The sequence below is a fragment of the Gigantopelta aegis genome, chromosome 4 (genome assembly GCF_016097555.1).
Source record: "Gigantopelta aegis isolate Gae_Host chromosome 4, Gae_host_genome, whole genome shotgun sequence".
Taxonomy (NCBI): Eukaryota; Metazoa; Mollusca; class Gastropoda; order Neomphalida; family Peltospiridae; genus Gigantopelta; species Gigantopelta aegis.
The window spans coordinates 59,692,007-59,719,290 of record NC_054702.1 but is presented as its reverse complement, the minus strand read 5'-3'; the positions used below and the strand labels follow the sequence as shown (position 1 = coordinate 59,719,290).

Below are 27,284 nucleotides of genomic sequence, written 5' to 3'. Positions count from 1 at the left end.
TGTTTCTATTTATTTTGACCATGGAAATACATCTCAGGCACCTCCCCCACCACCCCATAAAAACAAAACAAAAAACAAACATTTATAGTCTGTGCCATCATTCTATTAAAATGTTGTTTTTTTGTAAATAATTTCAGTTTGGTTTGACGTAAGAAAAAACGTAAAAGTGTTTTGAAAATAACAAAGAAATACAATTTGTGTGTGCAATTTACAAATCAATCAGCTCGGAAATAAATAACATGTAGTTATTTACATAGTATGAAGAAAAAAAATGCAACCCTGTAGGACGGACTATAAATATGACGTCACTTGCAAACTGAATGACCGAGGGTATGAACGAACTATCGCCCGTTCTCAGCGGTTATTTCTACTACAAACCGATCATTGACTGACTGACCCGGCCGAAAGTGAAAGGTCAGCGTGACATATTTGCACATTGTGCAGTTAACATCCGCTGAAAGATTAAAAGTACCGGTAAGTTATACCTAGGGGTAAAGATTACATTGACACTATTTGGTCTCAATTACGACTGTTACGTAAATTTGGCGATAACAATTTTTTAACAAGTCTATTTGGTCACATGGTGTTAATACCAATTTTGTAGCGATACGTGCTGAAACGCATTGTCTCCACGACGTAACGATGTCACGTAAGCTCCGAGACCATACACACGAAAATTTTCCAAAACTGTGATCTAGAACATGTGCGAAAACACACATCGGCAGAATTCGAAAAACATTTAGAAACCAGCTAAATTTCTAGTACCCGTAGCTGTGTAGCGGTAAAGGTAAATCCAATACGGTAAATTGTTTTATATATTTACCTTTTAATTTCTAAGTTCTATTTTCATTTGAAAAATGTATTATTATTGTTGTTGTTCACTTGTTGTACAAAAGTTATTATCCAACGGTCTGGACCAACAGTTAACCCCAAACAACTACCCTGGGGATAATGCTGTCATGCAGCTATGGTTAGCATAGCCAGAGTACTCTGACTGTAAGAGAGCTAGATGGACATTTGGACATAAATACGCACTCATTACTGTTACCATTACAGTCAGAGACCAAGCTATGTATTTTACAGTCAGAGTACTCAGGCTATGGTTAGCAGGGCCGTACCCTGATCAAAATCCTAGGTGGGGGCCACTACTAAATTAAACCCTGATGTGTATGCTATTTTCTGGCTAGATGTAGGTAAAGAGATGGGGCCGTTTCTTTCAGTACATATTTCAGTACCAGCATTTCAACACCAGCACTGATAAACGTGACATTCATGAACTTCACGAGTAGCATAACATTTCACTTATAATAGCCATGCCTGTCTCCTAATCTTGATCCTATCAAACATGTTTGAGTTCAGGTCATAGGCATTGGATCCATTTTTTGATAATTGAAATCAGAAATTATATTAAACATGATTCAATATTTTTTATATTACAAAGGTTAAATCATTTTATTGTTTAGAATAACCATTTTAAAAACGAAGTGTTTCTGATTATACTGTTGTTTGCAATACCATCTGTGGCGTATCGTGGGTTGCCAGCGCCTGGGGCAAAGCTAGTATTGCACCTGCTAACCAGTGGACCATTAACACTCCCCTGTGTTAGGGAACACCAGTCCAGAATTTTGCGCCCAGGGCAACCGCCCTGGTGGCCCTGTCACGCTACATCACTGTATACCATAAAGATGCATATTCAATAATTCTACATATGCACATACCTCTGTGAAGTAATGGTTGTGGAGATGAGGTTATTTTCCCCGTTTCAACATCACCGACTCTTGTTTCACTTCATTGTAACTTTTAAACAGATGTGTTGTAAATTAACCAAACTTGGTGTCCATTTTCACGGGCTGAAACTGGCTGAACTAGCTCTGGGTGAACACAAAGTTTCACCAAATTATCTTTTAAACTTCAAAAATGGCAGAAAACCAGTTATTTTCTAATTAAATGTACTAAAATTATTTCGCCAACTTAAAATAAAATTTGCCAGTTTTTAAAATTCGCAATTGGCGAATTTGGCGACTACCAGAGCTAGCCCTAACTAGGGTAGACCTGCAACTTTAACCATTATATTGCAGATAAATTGTATTGGTTAGGAAAGTGATTAACATGATCACATACCTCAAAAAAACAGTCTCCATCTTCAAAACTTAGGGGTTTTTTGTTTGTTTGTTTGTTTGCAGACTAATATGGCTACAGTTACACAGAATCTGTTGAGGACATTCCGGACGATGGCTGTTCTTGCTAGTGGACGACAGATGCCCAAGGTCAAGAAGCACAGGTAAGCTACAACTAGAAACAGCAGTGTTGAAACCTGTCTGTAGATATCACAGGATAGTGATATTAAATAACTCACCTAAATTTGATCAGAAATTAAGTTCAAAGTTGGATAATTGATACTGTAATTGTCAGAGTTTATTATTTTTACAGAAAATCAATATTTTGTATGTTCAAGTTCAAATTGCAAATGCTAGATTAGCTTTAGCAAAACTATATAAGATATCTTGATCTGGGTCAGCTTATGACATATTGATCTATGTCAGTTTATGTTATCTTGATCTCTATCACCTTATGTCATCTTGATTTGTGTCAGCTTATGTCTTATGTCATCTTGATCTGTGTGAGCTTATCATATGACATCTTGATCTGTGTCAGCTTATGTCATCTTAATCTGTGTCAGCTTATTTTCTCTTTGATTTATGTCAGCTTATGACATCTTGAGATCTGTGTTAACTTTTGACATCTTGATCTGTGTCAGCTTATGCCATCTTGATCTGTGTCAGCTTGGGAGAGGTCAAGACCATGACAGTCAGTTGTACATATGTATATATTTTATCAGTATTCAAAAGAACTTAATGATTAATGTTTTTGTTTTTGCAGAATATTAATTGTAGGAACTGTGCTGGGTGGATCAGCTTTCTACAGTCTCTATACATCTCAGGTATTTTATCCTGTACAGTCATTGTTAAAGGGACACACCCTAGTTACGGATAGTTGTAGCGTTGTTTTTCGCTATTAAACCCATTTTTTTCACAAATAAAATTGCACTTTACTTACCGTTTATTATTTAGAATATACATTTCCATTCACCTGAAGTGTTTTTTGGTAATCCTGGTAATCCTGGTTTTTGTAATACCACAAAATGCATTTTTCTTATTTCTTAAAAACGAATGCATGTTTGAGAAAAAAACGTTGAGCAGACAAGGTCTAATCTATTTTTAGATGTCACAGACGTTTCAATGTCACAGACGTTGGTATACCACGTGACCGTTATCATTTTGGTTCGGTTTGTTTTCTCGTGCACGGTTCGCGCAATCAACATCCAATTTGTTGTTGTTCATTTGTGAGATTTTTCTTCACAGTTCGTGAACATTTTCAGTAACAATAAAGTTCAGACAAGTAAGTGTCTCAATACAAAACGTTACAAACCCTTAAAACCAATAATTTTGCTAAGTCTTATGATATCTGGAGAGGGGATACAACCAGGACAGAACAGTTGGAACATGTCCAGGAGAGGTGAAAAGAACGCATCCCAAGTCTGTGTGCACTCTGTGAAATTTGTCATGACGTAGGCATTGTTGGGCTTCGAGCGACATCTACCGGTGACATCAGAATACTAACTTTCAAAATTATTTCAAGCAATTGGGACATGGGGATTCCCATGGTATTTATCGATATAAAACCTGCTTTTTCACTCCATTTGATAAAAACGTGATCTAAGTGTGTTTAGGTTAACCAAATTATAATTTATTTTCGCTGGATGGAACTAGGATGTGCGGCTTTAAGATTTAATTTTTTTTTAGATAATTTTTGTTTTTTTGTTTTTTTGTTAGCCATCAGGCATCATGAGAGAAATTATTTACTTGCCAACAGTAAAAACTCACTAGGTATGGGTGTCGGGCTACTGCATTCTAGAAGCCCTGTTTAATAGTGTTATGTAATTTTAGTTGTTAAAAAGGCTCTAGACATTGGACACATGTTAAAATACCAGCACGATCAGGAGAAACTCTTTTTGCAGTCCTAAACGGCCACTCCTTAATATTACTTTCAAACAAGCTAATGTACTCCAGTTACGCCTAAGGAAGACAACTGTCTGAAAACATTTTGAACTGTGTTAACCTTTAGCTTATTGGATTCATTTATGACAAACACACATTGATGGGGTGTAAGTTTGCTCACATATTTTCATTTAAAAATACATAATATAATGGGAAAGTTCAACTATTATTTCCCCTTGTGTTTTTCAAATTTTTATTTTTTAGAGGATTCAGTATTGTTTGATTTAACATTATGCAAACAAATTGATAAAAGTCGGGCTTACTTACATACATTTGTGGCCACATGTCCAGCATGTATGGAAATTATTCCCAATGATTCTATTGATTTTTTTGTTACCCTCTTCAGTTGAATGATCTCCCTTTTATGACATTAATTTTAGTTAGATAACTAATTTTCATACATTTGCAGTAATTCTAATAAAGGCTCCTGTCTGCATTAATCTGACATGTTTAAATTGAAATCACAAAGTTAATTTTAACATTTAGGTTTGTGGAGTATATAAACACATTGTACATGTACAGTATTGCACCCTTCACCTTGCCAAAGATATACAAAAATTCTGGTTCATATGATGGGGTAGGTGGGTTTCAGAAGCTCTTGAAACAGGCGATTATATATCCAGACAGCATTGTCCTGTTGTAAAGTTGAGTAATTTGAGTTTCTCCTACGTGCATTCTAAGGTGTACAGTAACCATGCTGCTAGATGTGATGTATTGTTAAATGTTTCATTTCAGGTGTTCGCCAAGCAAGCGAGTGTAAGAAGTGAGCGGTCTCTGTGGATGGCTGACCCAGTAACAGACTACAAGACCCTGGAAGAGGTCAGTGATGTATTCCCCAATCAGAATAAAAACACCATAGTTGCAAGCCGCATGCCTTGAATTTCGCAAATTGGGAGGGCAAGGCCATTTTGGCCTAAACCAATGAAGATTTCGTTTTAGGGCATTACAGCCATAAAACAGGGCAACACGGCAAACTTCAGCAAGTGTCTTAATATCACATGTTTTCGTAATAATACAACTTTCAAGAGTCTTATTTGAGTATGATGACCAGTTAGTACCATGCAAAATAAGGCTCGGCCTGTTTGGTATTGAGACTGTGTTTAATTTTGAGGGCATTGAAGCATGTTACTGAGGAATTGCCAGATTATGCCGTTAAATTTGAGCCCTGGGTTAATTTTCATCTCTGTTCCTTGTCTACCCTGTATCAAAAGTGAGCTGGCTACTACTGACCAACATCCAGCGCTGGAGTCGATAAAGAAGTAGAACTGATGTGAATGATCTGTGGTTCCCTCGTTTTTGAATGATGTAGATGTATTTTTACACTGAGATATGATGTTCAGTTTCAAACTGGAAATTAGATATTGTGTAAAAAAAAAACAATTATGTATTAGTTAAAGAAAGTTTTTTTTTTTTTTTTTAAGTAAATTAATAATATGTCATAATACATTTCTTTTTTGTTTTCTTCAGAACTCGGATGATATGAAAACCAGAATGGAGATAATGATAATGAGAATTCAGGTGATATGGATATCCATTTTATAGCTTTTTATTATTTTAAAAATTATTATTGTTTTTTATAGTATACTCGTTCTCGTGATGACTGTTTGTAATGTTTAATTTTTATAAATGTATGGGCCTAAATCTCTCAACTCTGTTCATTGATGTGTGGTTGGTTTGGGATCGATCCCCGTCGGTGGGCCCATTGGGCTATTTCTTGTTCCAGCCAGTGCACCACTACGGTATATCAAAGGCAGTGGTATGTACTACACTGTCTGTGGGATGGTGCATATTAAAGATCCCTTGCTGCTAATTGAAAAGAGTAGCCAATGAAGTGGCGACAGCAGGTTTCCTCTCAATATCTATGTGGTCCTTAACCATATGTCTGACGCCATATAACCATAAATAAAATGTGTTGAGTGCGTCATTAAATAAAGCATGCCTTGACTCATTGGTGTTATATATGACATGATTTGATTTCTATGGGATTGAATTTCATTGTGTGTACCATATTGTTGCATTACCAGCAATCCATGTCATTCAATGCAATTAAACTATATACTAATTACTTCATTAACTCGCTCACAGCCATTGTAGTTCACACTGACCTTGAGATCTTTACATGTAACTTAATTTACAAGATTTATTCAACAAAGTACATGTTTAAAAAGAGTTTTTTATAATGTATTTAGTTTTTTGTGTTGAACTTGGTTGTCTCTGCTTTCTTATTACCATGGTGTACTACCCTGTCTGTCGGATGGTGCATAAAAAAAGATCCCTTGCTGCTAATCAAAAAGAGTAGCTCATGAAGTGGTGACAGTGGGTTTCCTCACTCAATATCTTTGTGGTCCTTAACCATATGTCTGATGCCATATAACCATAAATACAATGTGTTGAGTGCGTCGTTAAATAAAACATTTCTTTCTTTTCTTTCTGCTTTCTTATTAAAGGCCGAGGTGTGTCATGCACTTGAAGAACAGGATGGAGAGAAGAAGTTTCTCGTTGACAAGTGGACCAGGGAAGAGGTAATCTTACTCTTGACAGTGTTGTGTTCCTAACACCATTCTTAAAATATTTCTCATTTGCTGTATTTTAACCATCACTATTTGCATTTGGAAATATTAAGAAAATAGAAAGAAGTAGTTGTGGCAGAGTATGACAAATATTTTGAAACGTCACTAGCCACAGGGCTAGTGGGTTTGTGAAAACCACTAGCCCACCAAGATAAAGCACTAGCCCAAATTCTTGATCAATTATAACTGGATTTTTATCTAATTTTTGTAAGATTACACATTTACGAGTATAACAGTAAAATGAAACAAACACTTAAATTATGTTGTAACTTTCAGTTTTGTCGTGTTGTACGTTTGGTCTTTTGTCCAGTGTGATCCATCGTTATTGTCCCGTTTTCGCTTTTGCCCACTCCCGGGGAAAAATAATTGATTAAACTCATGGTTGGTATCTAAAACCACTATCAAAATAATTAAATTTAAATGAGGGTACGACAGTGTGACACACGGTAATAGATGGTTGAGTGTATTTGGTAGTGGGTTATGCTTTTAGGGCCTAGTATTCATGTCGCCAGGAACGGTACTGCCAGTTGCTCAAATACAGGGCATTATCCCATGTCAAACCGATATCAAAAGAATAGAACGGCGACATCTAATCCGTTGTTAATTGATAAACAAAAAAGGTATGATCTTGTATCGGCAGCTGTGAGACATTATCCAAACGTAATAGCCCAAGCCAAGTCATTGCATGTGCGGTTACCATTAAAGTAAATTATTTTCCTGGTTGCCGATAACCATATGTAAGCGAAGTGTTAAATTAGAAAACAATAGGTAAATAAAACAAACACTGAAATTCAAAGCATGACTGGTGTTTACTTGACTGAGATTAACCTGTCGTCGCGATTGGTGATTTCCAAGTTCTTGGCCTAAAACATAATTATGTGCGTGATTAACTACCACGTGACGTGTCCAACCAATCAAAACACGCATGTCATTAGACTTGATTTCCTGTGCCAGAAACTTGAAAAGGAAAAGTAAACAATGCATTCTGTAACCGTAACGATGTAGAGATAGCATGTTACTGCAGTTTGCAGACCTAGTTCAAGTGGATTATTATTATATACTGATGATGTTGTTGATATTATTCTATGACAAACGTCACAATCAAATTTATTAAACGAAATTTCAGCCGAGAGAAAAAGAAAAAACCCAAAAACATGATCGAGCGATAAGGAGAGGGGGTGGGAAACCACTAGCCCTTTGGGCTAGTGGTTTTGCGTTTCTCACTAGCCCGAACTTAAAAACCACTAGCCACGGGCGTCGGGCTAGCGGATTTGTCGAACTCTGGTTGTGGCTGGGAGAAATTTAGCTGAAACAATTTTATAAATAGAGTGGTTAACTGCAGCAAGTTCGAGTTACAGCAGTCGGTTTTACAACTTACTCTGGTTACTGCAATCAGTTTGTTTTAATGTGATCCTCATTTCAGATGGAGGTGAACTACATGTTCAGTAGAAAGGTAGTGTGGATTCATTATTAGTCGTCTACCGGAGGGTACTATAGGTTTCATATTTGTCCTGTCCGTCTTATCTCTCATATAGTTCTTCGGGCCAATGTTTTGCAGTGTCTGAAGATATTGAGCAAAGATTTTGTGTATAACTTTGTCATGTACTGTTACAGATCAAGCTTGACGTTCATAGTGATTTACCTAGTTTTGATAGAGATTTATGGCCCTTGAACTTAATTAATAGGAAAAACCCCATTCCAGAATATTTTTTCACAATGTCTCAAGATACTGAACTGAAATTTTGTGTATAGCTTGATCAAGTTTGACTTTCATGTTGATTTTTACTTATTTTCTGCATATAGGAGATAAGAAAAGGTGTTGGGCCTGGTAGGGGACATGTTTTGCTTTAGAAATATTCTCAGAATACTTGTTCACTATAGAAGTCTGAGAATGTTGCCGTTTAATCTTTTCTCTCATTGTGTTTGTCTTCTACTTGCAGGGCGGTGGTGGAGTCACGTGTGTTCTGCAGGATGGCACAGTGTTTGAGAAAGCTGGAGTTAATGTGTCCGTCGTCACAGGGAAACTCCCTAAAGGGGCCATTCAGCAAATGAGATCACGGTGACCTTAATATCCTTGTATTTCTCATCATTCCTTTCTTCTATCAATCTCATTGACTTTTGACTGCATTCGCTTTGAAACAGCTAACCCTAGTGTCAAAGGTACATATTTTTGTTTCGCCTTTACAGAAGAAAAAAACATGAGAGAGAGATAGTTGTTACTTTTCCGGTGGTATTGGCGACAGCATCAACTTTTTCATTTAACTCAACATGATAAATGTTTTGTATTTAGTTCCATTTCTGATAAGCTGTAAGTCCTGCCTGAACTTAGTGAAACTTGTTTACAGTTACTCCTATCCAGGCACATGTGTGGGGGGGGGGGGGGGGTGTCAAAATCCCTGCTGTGTCAAATTCTTTTTTTAAAATACATTTTTGGGGGTTACATTATTTCATCCCCTTTAAACTTTGCTTGTCTCAGTGTAGACCCCTCCCCCACCTGTTAAAATCCCTGCACACACACCAGCTGTGGATCACTGAGTGAAATTCTAAAATTTACGTTGATTGTACACTTGAAAAGTAACTGTTAGTGGACATTCTCTTAATTGTTAGTCTCACATTTTAACACGATTTCGTTTCAGAGGTAAAATCATCGAAGGTGAAGATCTACCATTTTTTGCAGCTGGTATTAGTTCTGTTATTCACCCAGTGAGTAAACATTAGTTGTTATCAGTTTGCTACCTCACAATGTTGCAGAATGTGACTGCAATGTGATGTTATATGCACTACCAACAATGGTCTATTAGCACATACTTCCAACAGCAAATTATTTATCACATTATATTTATATAAGAATATTTGATTACTAACACTTTAAGACACCCTTAAATATCCCAACCCATTATTTTAATCATGGGTTGGTCAGTCCATGTTAATGTTTTAAAAATATATATATATATATATATATATATTATATGTCATATCCACAGGATGTAAATAAATGAATTGTAATTAAAATATAATTATTAGGGGTCAGAATTGGCTGAAATTCCTGCCGGACATTGTTTGGCAAGCTCCAAATTACGCTGGGCCAAATCAGAACCTGCCAGACCAAACATGATCATAAAGTAACAACAGGGGCGGGATGTAGCCCAGTGGTAAAGCGCTCGCTTGGTACGTGGTTGGTCTGGGATTGATCCCGATCGGTGGGCCCATTGAGCTATTTCTTGTCCCAGTCAATACACCACAACTGGTATACCAAAGGCCATGGTATGTGCTATCCTGTCTTTGGGATCGTGCATATAAAACAGCCTGTGCTATTAATTGAAAAATGTTGCAGGTTTCCTCTCTGACTATGTACATCAACGGCTGTGGTATGTGCTATCCTGTCTATGGGATGGTGCATATAAAAGATCCCTTGCTGCTAATCGAAAAGAGTAGCCCATGAAGTGGTGACAGCGGGTTTCCTCTCTCAATATCTTTGTGGTCCTTAACCATGTCTGACACCATATAATCGTAAATAAAATGTGTTGAGTGCGTTGTTAAATAAAACATTTCTTTCTTTCTTTCCCTCTCGGACTATATGTCAAAATTACCAAATGTTTGACATTCAATAGCCGATGATTAATAAATCAATGTGTGTTGTTAAACAAAACAAACTGTTTATAATTTTGATAATGGCCTATGACTGAGACCACGTTGAGTGGAGACAAATTTATAATTTTTACTGACATATATTTACTTAAATGTTTCATAAATACATGAAATAAAGTTCATATATGAATCGGTAAGTATTATTTTTGTGGGTTTTTGTACTTTTTATTATTTTTAGATCAGTTAATGGTGATTAAAATTAGGCAGAAAATAGAAAAAAATTCGTTTACTTACGTGCATTTGTGGCCAGCTGTCCAGTATTTATGTCCATTATTCCTGATAACACTGGCTTTCTGACCAGAATTGTTTTTAAAAACCGAACTACGATTCATATTGCAATATTTGGTGATTTTCGTTGTTGGTAAAACGATCAAATTTATTATCAAATTAGCTGTCTCAATCAGCTATCGATCCCTGAAAATTACCGCGACGTGCCGCCATTGTTGTCAAGTGAAAATACAAGCCGAAAACCACTTTTTGAACGCAAAATTTCAAGGTATGGGGGAATGCACTGTATACAGTATATCATCTGACGTGATGTCGGGTGAGATATCTCGCCTGCAGTACTCGGAAGGTTAAAGAAAGTGCTAACTTTTGTAACATTAGTGAATGTTTTATTGTAATGGGGAGGGGTGTGTGTGTGTGTGTGTGATCAACTACCATTTGTAAACTGCTTATTATTGAAATATAAAAAATAAATTAATCATTATATTTTTTTAGAAAAATCCTCATGTGCCCACTGTTCACTTCAACTACCGGTACTTTGAACTGACGCTGCCAAATGGAAAAAAACAGTGGTGGTTTGGAGGAGGTACCGACCTGACACCATCCTACCTTGTGGAAGAGGTCAGTTCGTGTTCGTGAGTCACAATTCGATGCTACACATCTTTTACTCAAAGATCATTGTAATAATTTAAGTTAACACCAGAGAGGTCAAATATTAGGAGATAACATTAGGTATGTTTCATTTCCAATAAAGGCTATTTTAATTTTATAATATTTACTGAAAATCCTGCATTAATAGTGCTTTTTGATAAAAAGAAAACAAATGACTGAGTTATCTCCCTTGAAGAGTGATGTAATTTGTATGATTTTTCCCTGTCTGCATTTTGTGTAGTGTGTGTACTAAAACATGATCTAGAATGTTGTCACACGAGTAATGATGTCAGCCATGGTTTTTGAATACGGTTTGGAATGTTCAGCGTAGGTATTTTGTCAAATGCTTTGCATGGCGTACATAAAAGCAGAAGTAGGAATACATCTGCCCCGGATTGGGCCCCTGTCTTTTTAGGGGTCGAACCCTGGGGCAGACATGCTCGAAACCGTTGTGGTATATGAGCATGCTGAAGTATACTGCACGCAGTAGGAATACCACTTTACTCATTGGTGCAGGGGTGTAACATTCTCTTTGAGAATGGCCAATACAGCACAAAATTGAAATTTTGAGTAAAAGTCAGTATCTATCTGTGATATTTGTGTTTTTGCACGGTTCTTTACACTGTCTTTTTGTTTACATCTTGAATTTTTATATTGATGTTGATCATCACTTTATTTGTTTGCATTTACCATAGTTTGACACCCAATTGCCGATGTATTTTTCGTGCGTGGGTGTTGTTAAACATTCATTGATTCATTCATTCATTGGAAATATAAAGTATATAGTAAATGGAGAATACTACATGAGTGGTCGTCAAATACCATTTATCTTACGAGTTGTTTAAAACGTAATGAGTGAAAGCGAGTTGGATACTTTTTTAAATAACGAGATGTAAGATATGTAATGGACACGAATGTTGTATTCTATTTCTTACATATCCTGAAAAAACAGTGGATGGTATGACATTGGTGACCTGGTCATTACCTAGGAGCAGCCAGTTGTATGTCTTTAAATTGTTATCACACGTATATGTGTTAACAAGTATGTGTTATCAAAAATAACAGGTGTGTAAGAAAATAGATTTAAGCTGTGTAGCTCATAGTTAACAACACTTTTAACCTAAACCAGAATGACAAAACCATAATATATTTAAAATGATATCTCCGCACAAGACAGGGTACAAAGAGTGTTTGACAAATTCTACTATTCCTCTTGTGCAGGACTGTAAGCACTTCCATCGAACACTGAAGGCGGCTTGTGACAGGAGTGGAAACAAGAGTCTGTACCCCAAGTACAAGAAGTGGTGTGATAATTATTTCTTCATTGAACATAGAGGTTTGTCTTCATGGTATAACAATGCTACATGTATTCAGATTCAACTCCAAGCCCTAGAGAGATAATTATACAAGCTTGTGTGTTGTATCGATTTGAAGAAAGGAGCAGTGTCAGAATTCTTGTGTTGCCTGACAGAGGGCAGGGCTAGCTCTGGCACTCGCCAAATTCGCCAATTGCGAAGAATTTTGAAAGCAGTTGACGAATTTTATTTTAACTAGGCGAAATAATTTCATGTAATAACCAATATTTTGTTATAAATTAACTGTTATTTGCAATTTTTGAAGTTTCATAGAAAATTTGTCAAAATTTTCTGCACACCCAGAGCTAGCCATGGAGGGGAGGGTAATACTTGAATCCTAATGTGAGTTTTGTAAAATCAGTATGACTCGCATGAGAAGGATTGTGCAAAACATTTCAAAGTCATGTTTTGACGTCACTTTCCAAACATACATCATTGGTACACATGTTATTAGATGTTTGCTTCCTGTTATCTTTATAACTCAGTTATGTTGAACCATGTGAATAATAAACTTATTTTTTTATATTATTAACCAAGTCTGACTTCTGTCATCATTCATTAAATTGTCAAATACAAATTAATTCAATATATAGATTAATCAATAAATTTTCCAAAAGGCTGATTCAATAATGATCTCCTATAGTATGATTTTATTTTGCTGTCTTTTATTTGGATTAGTCAAATTTAATTTGCCATTATATTTCAAAACACAATTCATCACACTTATAGCGATATTTCATTTTAGTTATGAATTGACATTTGAAATGTGAAGTAAAAAAATACGTAGGATTAAAAACATTTCTGTGCAAAGCCTGTGATATTGCAATGTATAAAATATTTTAACATTTTTTATATCAATACATTGATGTAGTATTTTTGACCTGAATGTTTCTGCTGGCAAACTTTATAAATGTTTGAGAGATTGTTTATGCTGATGATACTGGCATCTTGTACCAGCAAACCGGCCTCGGTGGCATCGTGGTTAGGCCATCGGTCTACAGGCTGGTAGGTACTGGGTTCAGATCCCAGTCGAGGTATGGGATTTTAAATCCAGATACCGACTCCAAACCCTGAGTGAGTGCTCCGCAAGGCTCAATGGGTAGGTGTAAACCACTTGCACCGACCAGTGATCCATAACTGGTTCAACAAAGGCCATGGTTTGTGCTATCCTGCCTGTGGGAAGTGCAAATAAAAGATCCCTTGCTGCTAATCGGAAAGAGTAGCCCATGTAGTGGCGACAGCGGGTTTCCTCTCAAAATCTGTGTGGTCCTTAACCATATGTCTGACGCCATATAACCGTAAATAAAATGTGTTGAGTGCGTCGTTAAATAAAACATTTCTTTCTTTCTTTCTTGTACCAGCAAATTTAATGTTTTATGAAAAATATCTTAATTTTTGCTAAGTTGAATTTTTATATTATTTAGTAATTTAAGAAATGCCTTATTAGTTTTACAATATTATTTTAGGTGAGAGTCGAGGAATTGGAGGAATATTTTTTGATGATGTTGATTCGCCAAACCAAAACGAAGTTTTCAAGTTTGTCACAGTACGATATTATGTTAATTACGTGTGTAGCCTTAGCATAATTACAACATGTACAAAGCACACACTGGTGGTATAACGAAAGAAAGGAAATTAACTGACTGCTGATAGCTTTTTGTTTGTAAAATGAGTGGTAAATCACCCCTAGCTTTAATCGAAAAGTGGTAGGGGAGTCAATTTTGAAGTTTCTAATGCTGATACTGCAGTAGCACTTGTCCCCTTGATAATATAAATTAAAATATTATAGTTATAATAATGCTTTTAGTAATAATAATAAAATAATAATATCACAGGAGCAATCATTCCCCTTATAAATGTTATCTTGAACCTTCCTTATTAATGTATATTTAAAAACTTAATAGGTTTGCTTTGTTTTCAGAGTTGTGCTGAATCGGTTGTACCATGTTATATTCCAATTGTGGAAAAGCACAAAAATGAAACCTTCAGCTATGGTGAACGGTTAGTAGTTTGGTTTGGTTGATAAAGTTAACTCTTTCATAACACGATGCCGTTAATTGATGGCACACTGCTATTCATATGACATCACGGAAAGGCTCAGTTCAGGATGACATTCCAGCTCGAACATGAAAACGTTAAGAGAAATGTGGTGTACTAGATGAATAAAAGAGTGTGCAGGCTTAGAGTTGAGGTTGTGCTCTTATCATGTGCAGGGGCGGATTGATCCCCGTCGGTGGGCCCATTGAGCCATTTCTCGTTCCAGGCAGTGCACCACAACTGGTATATCAAAGTCCGTGGTATGTACTATCCTGTCTGTGGGATGGTGCATATAAAATATCCCTAGCTGCTAATCGAAAAAGAGTAGCCAATGAAGTGGCGACAGCAGGTTTCCTCTCTCATTATAAAATATGTTGAGTGCATCGTTAAATAAACCATTTCCTTCCTTCCATATAACCGTAAATAAAATGTGTTGAGTGTGTCGTTAAATAAAACATTTCTTTCTTTATCATACAGTTACAGATCAAGCGAGTTTTATAGGGGATTACCTCATTTTTGTTATGGAGTTGTGGCCCTTGAACTGAGAGCTATTACAGCCATAACCCTTTTTCAGACTTTACAATGCATTAAAATACTGCGCTGACGTTTTGCATGTACCTTTATCATGTAGAGGCACAGATCAAGTCTGTTTCTGGTGGTTTGACCTCTCTTTGACAGCTTGTTCTCAATAACTTCACCATGTTGAAATCAGTATAATAACATTTCTGAGAGGGTAATATTTGAAAAATGCACTATCACCCTCTAAGACATTTTATATTCATATATTATTTCCCCATTAAAATGTGTTGGGGCCCTGTAGGGGACATGTATTACATCAGCAGTACTCCCAGAATGCTTGTTAAGTTAGTAATGTGTTGACAAATTTGGAGAAGACTTGGAGTGTTTTCTCTTTTATAGATACATCACCTGTCTCAAAACTAGTGCATATTCCCTACGGTTAGTAGACTGGTCCGAACATCCCAACAGCCAATGGGATGGCCTAAAATTCTTACACTGCGCACCCCTTCCTGTTCCTGTCACGTGACTGCAAGTTCCTTCTTTTTCCTTTGTGTCTTATGGTTCGGAATGCTTGTTAAGTTAGTAATGTGTTGACAAATTTGGAGAAGACTTGGAGTGTTTTCTCTTTTATAGATACATCACCTGTCTCAAAACTAGTGCATATTCCCTACGGTTAGTAGACTGGTCCGAACATCCCAACAGCCAATGGGATGGCCTAAAATTCTTACACTGCGCACCCCTTCCTGTTCCTGTCACGTGACTGCAAGTTCCTTCTTTTTCCTTTGTGTCTTATGGTTCGGACGTCCTGGGTTTTGCTACGTCGTAATCGTACGGAATATGCACTAGTTTTGAGGACAGGTGATGTTGAAAAGAAAGTTTGTTCTTTTTAGGAATAACAAAATAGTTTTACAATAATGTGATTGATGTAGAATGGTCTTGAGTTAGAAGATACTAATTAAGATAGGACATTTTTGGTTGTATTTCCACAGGAAGTGGCAGCTGTTGAGAAGAGGTCGGTATGTCGAATTTAACCTCATCTACGACCGTGGAACCAAGTTTGGTCTGTACACCCCTGGTGCCAGATATGAGAGTATACTGATGTCTCTTCCCCTGCTCGCAGTAAGTGTTCCTACAGTCTTTCTGAGTCTCATTCAGTCGGACTGAAACCACATGTTTTTATTTCAAACCTCTGAGAATTAAAAATTAACGTAAAACCATTTAGGGGTTGCGCAATTTTTTTTTTATCAAACCCATTTATTTTTTTAGTTTTGCATTACCCATCATGACCATGTCATTGATTTTATAAATTTTATGCACAAATGACAAATGGGTTATTCAAAACTAGATTTGTGTGAGCGATATGCAAATGAAATGATTGTCCTCACAATTTTCAGAGGCTAGGGCCCATTTCTTAGCACTGTGAAATCATAAAACCATCGTAAGCTTTGACATCACTATGGTGTGTGCTGTAGCAACATCATAGCCTATGATGGTTTTACGATTTTATAGCACTAAGATAGCTTTGGAAATCCCTAACCTGTATTTTAAATATAAATAAATTATGGAGGGTTAGGGCTATTATTATCCATTAGCTTTTGCCTTCCTTACCTTTGCTGTTAATCCTATTCTGTTTCCTATCTGTCTCATTATAGTTATATCTCCATAAGTCCCTATCACTTGAGTCTGCCTATGGTTATACCACACATGGGCCATTTCCCTATACCTATATACACTGAATTTAATTATATATGTATATTTCTAAATTTGACCAAATTAATCTAGAATGCAGCATAAAATTACTAGTTAGGAATTCATAGAGGTTTGGTTTAAATTTATTTATTTAATTTAAAAAAAAAAAAAATATTTTTTATTATTATTATTATTATTTTTTTTTATCCCAGTTCCCCCTTTCCTTTCATTTCTTTCCTTCCAATGTAATTTCTTCCCAATCTAATAGCAGCTCCTATCTTTCAACTTCTTTCTTTATTTTCCCTTTCACAGAGGTTTGTCCTATTCATATACTTACAATTAGTTGATACCCATTAGCCGGCATGTATTTTTATGCTGGGGTGTCGATAAAACATTCATTCATTCATTGATTTTCACAGAGGTGGGAATACTGCCATCGCCCTGAGCCAGGCTCCAAGGAGGAGAAGTTTGTATGGGTTCTGAAGCATCCCAGAGACTGGGCTTAAACTGGCGTGTGTCGAGATACCAACCTGTGCATGGAGGAAACACTGGTGTTGTCCAGTATCGGCTTTTACTGGAATCTACTCTGGTCAACCATAAACTGAGATGCTTAATTTGTTCCTGCTTCATGTGAATGTGACACTGAAAGGGTGTACCAGCAAATCTTGTCTCTGTAATGTCTGTGAAGTAATAGCGTGATTTACTTCTTAAGGCTACCGTTTGTGCTTGTAAAGCTTAATACAAGCAGTTGAATGACGCTGCTGTCTGAATGTACACCCTTTATGTTTGAGACTTGAGGGTGTTTTTTTTTAAGACTCGTGTTTTATACACATGCAAGGCCAGTATGTAGTAAACTGAGATGGTGGTGATGTTGTTATGGTATACCTTACTGCATGTAATAACATGGCTCGGAATGTAAAATGTGACCTGCTGTTATATATATTTTTTTAAATAGCAGGGAAAAATGAAATATGGCCTGCTAAGAAACAAATATGGCCCGTTGGGCTCATGGGGTGGTGGGAAGGGTTAGGATAGTGTGTGAAAAATGTTGAATCTCTGAGATGTATTTTCAGGAGTGGGAATTCTCCTCTGATCAGCTGTTTTCCTCTCATGGAACATTGCGTTTTCTTGCATTTTAATCGTCCTTTCCTCCAGAATGTGTCAGTTGGCACAAAGATTTTAACCTAGGATTTCAAGAATTTCTGGGACCCTTCTAGATTTTCTCTTTTTTACAGTTCACCAATTCCCACCCCTGATTTTAAAGCATTATGGTAATAAAAATAGGACAGAATCACAATCTAAACAGCAGACGAGATAACCATATATTACATCTCTTTCTTGAAAAATGACCACCAATGTTTTGTGTAGTTTTAGCAGGTAAATTTTTATTCACCTTCAAGGTCTAAAAATGGACTGCTTTTCACTCTTTACAGGCCTTGGTTTTGATCCCTGAATAATAACCAGCAGCTTCAAAAGCATACTGTTTGTACAATTAATAAACATTATTTTAGGGCAGAATATTTTATGTGAATCATTTTATCTGTTTGCATGTCACTTATGCAACTAAATTAACGTGAACCATCAGTTGCAGACTTGAGAATCTCGAAAACTTTTAATCATGAATTACAAAAAAATCTGTGTCTTCCAAACTTTTGACACGTCGATAGCCAAATTGAAAAACACTACCTCATTGCAAAATGAAAATGTTTATTAAAACATTACTATCATCACTGTAGTAGGCCTACAAAATTGTGGTGCAAGTGTGTTAGGTTTAGATAATTCACTGGTTATGCAAATCACCATGGTGATGTACATTAAACAAAATTATTTTAACCAATTTCGGTTACCTAAGATTTTGAAATATTGTTCTTGGTATTTTTGTGATGTGGCGGATGTGTGTGAATTGCTTTTGAAATTTATTGGTGAAGGATTTATTGTTTTAGATTATTATACTAGTCCGAAAATGTGAATCTTGTGAACCACATTTACACTGTTAATAAAGCTTTCTATGTTTTTTACTTTTTACCAGTATTCGGTGGGGTTTGAGTTGAAGCCCATAAAATATTAGCAATTTTGCGAATTTGCTAAGAAAATTGGTCGCCAAATTTTAACCAATACACAAGGTTTATGCTGAAGCCTATAAAATAATAGCAAGTTTCGCGAATTTGCTTGGAAAATTTGTCGCCAAATTAAAGTTCATTTAGCCAGATGGCAAAAAAAGTGGTATAAATCTTTAAATGACCGACTATTTTTTAATTAGCTTTTTGGCAAATTAGTAATCTATATATGCAAACAACTTCAAACTTTTAATTCACATTTGGTCAGCGACAGTTTAAACCCGGAGTACTGGAAATCATCTTTAATGAAAATTAGATATATTGAATTAATTTTACATTCCTGACTGAGCTTTGCATATGCAATTTTCATTACACAATACACTTTTCAACCTGCGTTAAAATTTCGAAGGATTAAGTTAATGGATATTCGACAACACGCTAGCGTTAATGAAATAATTGCTAGCCTGTTATGTGTACATCAAGGGTAAATAACTCTACTGTTGGTATCGAAATAAAGGATAAATATACCAGCATAAGAAGCAGAGGGACAAATTCTGTAGTTAACAAATCTCGTGTCAGTGAGCTTTGTTTTTGGTGGGGATTTTTTTTACAAGCTGTTTGCAAGTTTTTATCCACCTGATTTAACAGCTATTTTTTTTCTTGTTTTGTTATCTACTCAGCAGGCCAGTTGTTGGGTCATAGGATTGGACCTGATTCTTTTTTTGTTGTTTTTTCCATCCCAACCAGTGATCCACAACTGGCATATCAAAGACTATGGTATGTGCTGTCCTCGCTGGAAAATTGCACATAAAGGATCCCTTGTTACTAATGGAAAAATGTTGTGGGTTTCCTCTGACTACATCTGTCAGAATTAACTAATATTTCGTATCCAATAGCTGATGATTATTAAGTCGTTAAACAAAACACTTTTATCTAATTTAGGCTAGGCAGAGAACATTTTGTTCATTATCGTGTCACAATTGGCTACGCAAATTTCAGAGATTGCAATACACTTTTAAAACATTAAACGGCAGTTGCTAATTAATTTTCAGTTGATGACGAATATCGCTAATCAAGATTTTAACAACAAAATGTTCCCTGCTAGGTACAGCTGGCCATTTTGTCTGCTGTACATCTGGACTTTTTAAACAACCTTTTAATTATAGCATATGATCAAAAAAGACGTTGAATTGTACACTTTATCTAGTCTGTATCATATACCATCTTTTAATCATCTGAATGTTTCAGGGTAGTTTAGTGGAGGTTTTTGTTTTACTGTTGACATTGTGTGAATAGTATCGGACTTGTTATGTTATTACTGGTTTTGCTAAGTATTATGGATTAATGTTTTTTTTACGTTTTGTATATACCCAGGTCATTCATCATGTGTCATTTGTTTGACTTATTATGTAGTGAACCCTGCAGATGCACCTGTTTAACTCATGATTCTTTAAAACGAAAAGCTTTGAATGTTCAGTGTATGGGATTTTTAATTACTGGTACACACAGGCCCATGAATTTGAGCCTAAGTAAGTTCAGGGTCATTTTGAACTTCAAAAATAAAATTGCTTAATACTCTCTTAATTTGTCATGAATAGCTTTCATGTACAGTGCTGCATATAAATACATTTTATATTTTCACTGAATGTATCAGCCTCGGTGGTGTAGTGGTTAATCCACCAGACTTGAGGCTGGTAGGTACTGGGTTCACACCCCAGTACTGGCTCCCACACAGAGCAAGTTTTAACGATGTAGATGTAAGGCTACGGCACCGACTTTTCTCTCACTAACGACTAACTTAAGTCTTTAACAACTAACCATTAACCCACTGTCCTGGACGGACAGTGTGTGCCCAGGACAGCGTTTCTTGAAACTTAAGTGGATATAAGGACTGAAATAAGTTTAAAAAAAAATAAAAATGCCTAGCAAGATTATTCTTGGAACAGCATACCCATATGCTTTCAAATGTGACACCATTGCCATGTAGAAACTTGGTACCAAAAGGAATTAAATAGTTTGAAACCAGTTTAATATATATATATATATATATTTATATATATATGTATATATATATATATATATATATATATATATATATATATATATATATATATATATATATATATATATATATATATATATATATATATATATATATATATATATATATATATATTATGTGTGTGTATGTATGTATGTATGTATGTACATACATATACATATACATGTACATATACATATACATGTATATACAACATGCACTAGTGGGAATTGTGGTGTTTTGAGTAAAGTAATTTAACATGTGACCATTGTGGCTATCCCATTCTAGTTAAGTGTTCGTGGGGGTTAATTGTCTATGTTATGTGATGACAGTTAAATACTAAATTTGACAATAACAGTGTGTGTGTAACAATAATTGTGTGTGTGACAACAACAGTGTGTGTGTGTGTGTGTGTGACAATAATTGTGTGTGTGACAACAACAGTGTGTGTGTGTGTGTGTAACAATAATTGTGTGGAGTACGTGTGATGTTATCTCAGGCGCATGTGCAGGAATTTTACCAGGGTGTGTGTGTGTCCAGACTGGCGACCGAAGTTTATAGGAGGGTCGAGTTATTCTCCCTAGAAAATATATTAAGAAACCTTCCCCCTGCACACGTGCCTGTATTTGTAGTGAATAAACATAATTATACTCAGTCTACTTAGAACCTAAATTGTGAATGCAACTTTAAAAAACCCAAATTTTTGAGGTTTGTGTATTCTTAAACAGGGCTTAAACTTAATGACGGCATGGATGGCAGTTGGTTTTAGTTGTGATTTGAATTACAGTAGGCAAGGAACTTTACACATGACCGGCTTTTGCAACTTGATAAACATTGCTGTCTGTTGAGGGGATAATGTTTTGTTTCTAACTTTTCCAAATTTCATTTCCGGTTTTGGAAAAGTGCGGTTTTACCATTTTTCTAAAGTTACAGTTAGCGTTGTGTGGTAATTCGTACTGTAAAGGAACTGAAATTCTCCAGGACAAATTTACAGATGTGCCTGAAGTTTTAACACATGTTGTTAAATGAGCTAGGCAATAATTCAGTTAGGCTCGCAAATCACCAGAAAAAAACATTTAGAAAACGACATCAGAATGAAAGAACTGGAAATTAATTGTTGCATGAACAACTGTAAATTTCAATACTTATATTCTTATTTGAAGTTAAATTTGATTTACTCTGTTTATTATTGTTCACTTAAAACTATTTACATCAGAAACCTGTGGTTATATTATTGCCATAGTTAAAACAAAAGAAAAAAAGTTCAAGTTCTACTTCAATATTGATTTCATAAATGTTTGATAATTGTAACACAATAAAGTAAGTTGTGATCATCTACAAATATCATAGCTGATCAGAAAAGGCTAATTCAGTGATCAGTGATTTAATCAAGTGATGTAACATGTGTTAATACACACTGAAAGTCCCAACACAGTCCTCTTTAGCATTAGCTGTTATATCACCAATGTATAGAGCTGTAACGATACTGTGATATAATGTATCGCAATCTACCTATTTAGGGAAGCTGTATATATATATATATATATATCTATATCTATACATACATATATATATATATATACATATATATATATATATATATATATGTGTGTGTGTGTGTGTGGTGGTTTAATAAATGAGTAAAAACACTGATGTACAAATGTTTGCACTTGAGAACATGCTGAGGAATTATAATCACCATTTCCACATTCTTCTGCAGGGATACAGTTTTCTAATATTTAAGGTGTTTATATTTATATATTGCCCTCAGCATTATCATGTACAAAACATATTTTTTAATGAAATTAACTGTAATATAAATTGACCTACACACTGGGATATCTATTGTTTTGCGACCCACCCGTATTGCAACACCACTGCTACTAATGTGTTCTGTATGTAAACTTGTTGTGCTTTAACTAAAACAAGTTTCATAAATCTTGTGTTATAAATCTTGTGTTATAAGTCTTGTGTTATAAGGGACTTTCAATGTTTTGCTTTTTATAGTGCTAATTATGTCATATCTCATTATAATTATTATTAATAGTTATTAATTTTCATGTTGAGTACTGAATACATTGTAAACAGACTATAACAAAAATAAAGATATTATAGAGAAACAGTTTTGTTTGCCTTGTGATATTCACATACAATAATGTGTTTAGCAAATATAATTTAATTAAATGTTTTTCATTCATATAATCATCTATTACACCTTATTACATTTTATGCTTTTGTTATATTTGAATTTTTTTTTATATCTATGTATTTTTGTAAACATGTTATAGGTCATTCCAAACGTAATCAGCATGTAAAAATTGAAATCTGTTCCTTCAAGAATACTCGTGACATATTTATGATAGACTTTCTTTTATATTTTAATGTAATAATAAAATACTTACACTCATGGGCTTGCAGGGTTTGTACCCCAAGCGTTTTTTGATGTATTTACCTAAAATGTATGAGCATATTTAGAAACTAGTTAACATACATGTATACATGTACATGTCATTATCTAAGTGTGTTGTAATTGATCAGAAATTTGGGCTAGTGCTTTATTTTGGTGGGCTAGTGGAATTTACAAACCCACTAGCCCTGTGGCTAGTGACATTTAAAAAAAATTGTCATGCCATGCCTTAGCGCACTAAACATTTCTTCATCCTTCTGTACTTCAGTAAAAGAAAAGAAGACAGTGGTGCTTTTTATAACATCTGTTTATAGAACAGAATGAATCATTAGTGCAGGTTTTGAAATATTTACTTTTTATTTTGTTTATCTGAATTGTGCTAACCACGTTTTATAATGAACAAGAAATAAAATATAATGCGCATATCTACAAAATATATTTGAATTTCATTGTAATACTTATAGATTAACAGTTTGCAATAAAGACGGACTTTTTTTTTTTTTTTTATTAACTTGGCTTTATGTACATGTATATCTGATTGACTACGTTGTGTTCAGGGTGGCGATCGCTTATGGTGCATTCAATATGTACATTATCATGTTGAGTGTTCTCCCACCAACACGCACTACTGATTCACACATATTATTTATTTGGAGCTCTTCGTGTTTTTACTTGATTTTATAACGGTCTTCCTTTTAGATTTTTTATATATATATATATATATATATTATATATATATATATATATACTGAACAAAATAAGAAACTTCCGCTAACTTTGCTTGAACATAACTTAATGAAAACAAACCGGGGGAATAATTGTTATATATGCGTTTAAAGAGTTCCATGATGCATCGTTTGGTGCAAAAATCATGGCCATAGGTTAACAGAAACTGGGAGAAATTTTGACCAAGTGTGGTAGGGGTTAAAAAAAACCCCACCCACTTAACAGGTATGACCACCTCTTGAATTGACCACTGCAGTGCATCGCAGGCGCATAGAATTGATTTCTGCCTGTGGAATATTATTCCATTCCTGAATGAGCGCTTAACGAAGTTCGTTGACGTTAGCGGGTGGGTTGGGACGACGCCTCAATCGTCTGTCCAGACTATCCCAGATATGCTCGATGGGGTTGAGATCAGGACTTTTAGCGGGCCAGTCATCAATGAAATCAATGTTATTTGTCCTAAAAAAAATTTACTGTGTCTCTAGCTGTATGAGAGGTGGCATTATCATGCTGAAAAATCGAGATGTTGGCGTTGTTATGGAACAGAGGAATGACGTGATGAGCGAGAATGTCATCGCGGTAACGTTGAGCATTTAAATTGCCATCAATGACGACTAGTGGTGAACGATAACCATGGACAATGGCTGCCCAGACCATGACAGAACACCCACCCTCGAAAGATCTCGTTCAAGAACACAACAGTCAGCATAGCGTTCATTTCTCCTACGGTAGACGCGCACCCTGCCATCACCACGTTGTAAAGAAAATCTGGATTCATCCGAAAAAAGAACGGTATTCCAGCGTCGCCGTATCCAACGAGTGTGTACACGTGCCCAATTAAGACGATTTAGACGCATCCGACGTAAGGACGTCGTGCATGTAAACCGTTCTCCCGCAGACGATTACGAAAAGTTTGCCCACTGATTCGGTTATTATGAAGATCAGGTGTGTTAGCAGCAGTAGCGGTGGCAGTTTGGAATCGATTGCGCAAATGCGTGTTCATGATATGGCGGTCTTGACTACGCGTTGTAACACGCGGACGTCCACGACGTGGCAAGTCGTTGGTGCTTCCTGTCATTCGAAATCTTACGCGAAGATTTCGTATCACTCGACTATAACTCCCAACATGCCTTGCAACGTCTTCTGTCGACATGCCAGCATCAAGCATGCCAATCGCCCGTTCGCGTAAATTATTGGGTATTCTTGGCATACTAAAAATGCTACAATGTAAAAAATGTTATTTTTTTTACAAATTTTGAAGCGTTTTCAGTCAGTAAGACAAGTAAAACAAATTGACCGAATACTACACGAGACATGTCGAACCATACATGCACGTGCAAATTGAATGTCACGGTGTCGACGATTAACAGTGCAAAAATAATCGATAAAATTCATGAATCCTGATAATACAGCTCAAGGCTAATACTACCTATATAATTTCATTACACAATGAATTCTTTAACACAACAAATACTGTATGTACAAATCGGAAGTTTCTTTTTTTGTTCAGTATATATATATTATATATTGCCAGACTTGCCATCTTCACAAGCCAAGGTACCTTTCCGGATAGTATAATGCTTTATACTATACGAACTATGATCGATTGGGTTCCAGCAATGTGATCTTCGATTATCTCTATCGATTTGTTGTGGAAATCTGCTGGGATTTGGGTTTATTTTCACGTGTACAATGTATGGAAGATTTTGCATAGATTTTGATGTACATTCTGTAGGGTCTATCCCGTTTCTCATGATGATAATTGTCCCAATAATTAAAATCCTTCCTCGGTTCATTCAGACTATAAACTGTTGCTTAATCGAAAGTCAAGGCTCAATGGGTAGGTGTAAACCACATGCACCGACCAGTGATCCATAACTGGTTCAACAAAGGCCATGGTTTGTGCTATCCTGCCTGTGGGAAGCGCAAATAAAAGATCCCTTGCTGCTAATCGGAAAGAGTAGCCCATGTAGTGGCGACAGCGGGTTTCCTCTCCAAATCTTTGTGGTCCATAACCATATGTCTGACGCCATATAACCGTAAATAAAATGTGTTGAGTGCGTCGTTAAATAAAACATTTCTTTCTTTCTTTAATCAAAAGTCGATTGGTTAGTGCAAACCGATGATCGATGATTACATTCCAGGTGATTTTCAGCACTGGCAGAAGCTCCTCTTCCCTCCCCCCCCCCCCCCCCCCCCCCATATTTCCATTGTCTTTTGTTTAGTGAAAAAGCACAATTAAAAAACGTAACAACCATTCCTACTACTTGTAGGAATTCCTCTCACCCACCCAGTACGGATAAAGACTAAGGAATGGGCAATTAAAATAATCGGGGCACAGACATGGCTCTACTCAAGTTCGACAAAAGGGACACTTTTGAAATAAAAACGCAAATTTTATCTGCGTAATACGTAATTCTCATCAATCACATTCTATGCAAATGTGTTGAATACATTAATACATTTACGCGTCCTCCGTACGCGTGTGCGTATCCGATCACGCTGTGTATTGTGGATTACTGATTACGGACAAATTGGAATTTGCGCGAAACAAGACACTTCTTGGAACTTTTTTGTGTTGGGGATCGAGCTAAATACGCCCATCCAGTAACTAGCAACATTATATTGCTATTAATCATATTTACATGCATCACAGCAATAATCATATTTACATGTAATGCATCACAGCCACTACATTCTACGGTTATCTACATGTAATGGCCATTCTACATTCTTACGGTTATTGTTAATCATATTTATTCATGTAATGCATCACAGCCACTACATTTTAGGGTATGGTTACATTGGTTAAATCATATTTACATGTAATGCATCACAGCCACTACATTATATTGGCTTTACATGTTAATCACAGCCATTTTACGGTTATGTTAATGCACCACAGCCACTACATCTACGGTTGTTAATAAATATTTTTACATGTAATGCCCACAGCTCGCTCCTTTAAAAGATTATAATCGTATCGGGCCATTTTAAAAAAAAAATTTTAAAAAAGCATTAGTAAATGCACGTAGTTTCACGCGTGTAAATAATAAACAGGCTGTGTAAATGATAAACAGGCTGTGTAAATGATAAACAAGCTTTGTAAATTCGGCCCTTTGTTTTCTGCAAAAATCAAAAATCTAAAATCTATCAGTGTGTAGAATCAATCATTTACCAAGCATTTGGTTTTTCACACATCTATTGATAAGTAAGAATCAAAGGATAATATATGTAGAAATGGCAGTTTAAAAATACCCACCCAGGTGATTAATGAAAATTTACATAATTTATATTAATG

At 35.7% G+C, this 27,284-nt stretch overlaps 1 protein-coding gene across 2 annotated transcripts; it reads left to right on the top strand.

The window, feature by feature from the left end:
* Nucleotides 1-378: 378 nt before the first annotated feature.
* Nucleotides 379-18,766, top strand: LOC121370844 (oxygen-dependent coproporphyrinogen-III oxidase-like). Of its 2 annotated transcripts, none has more exons than XM_041496346.1 (14): nucleotides 379-474; nucleotides 2,184-2,281; nucleotides 2,881-2,941; nucleotides 4,794-4,877; nucleotides 5,526-5,576; nucleotides 6,506-6,580; nucleotides 8,569-8,687; nucleotides 9,265-9,331; nucleotides 10,997-11,122; nucleotides 12,374-12,488; nucleotides 13,974-14,053; nucleotides 14,429-14,508; nucleotides 16,053-16,182; nucleotides 17,172-18,766. In XM_041496346.1, exons 2-14 carry the CDS (start codon nucleotides 2,190-2,192, stop codon nucleotides 17,256-17,258), a joined length of 1,167 nt encoding a protein of 388 aa, XP_041352280.1. In that variant the 5' UTR covers nucleotides 379-474; nucleotides 2,184-2,189; the 3' UTR covers nucleotides 17,259-18,766. The 2 variants fall into 2 exon arrangements, with proteins under 2 accessions (XP_041352280.1, XP_041352282.1); XM_041496348.1 differs by lacking the exon at nucleotides 379-474 and adding an exon at nucleotides 707-801.
* Nucleotides 18,767-27,284: the final 8,518 nt, after the last annotated feature.

Excerpts from the sequence above, each read along its gene's own strand:
- LOC121370844 (XM_041496346.1), top strand. The coding sequence starts at position 2,190 with ATGGCTACAGTTACACAGAATCTGTTGAGGACATTCCGGACGATGGCT. Across the intron at positions 5,577-6,505 it reads TAATGATAATGAGAATTCAG|GCCGAGGTGTGTCATGCACT; the intron begins GTGATATGGATA and ends TTCTTATTAAAG. Across the intron at positions 11,123-12,373 it reads CATCCTACCTTGTGGAAGAG|GACTGTAAGCACTTCCATCG; the intron begins GTCAGTTCGTGT and ends CCTCTTGTGCAG.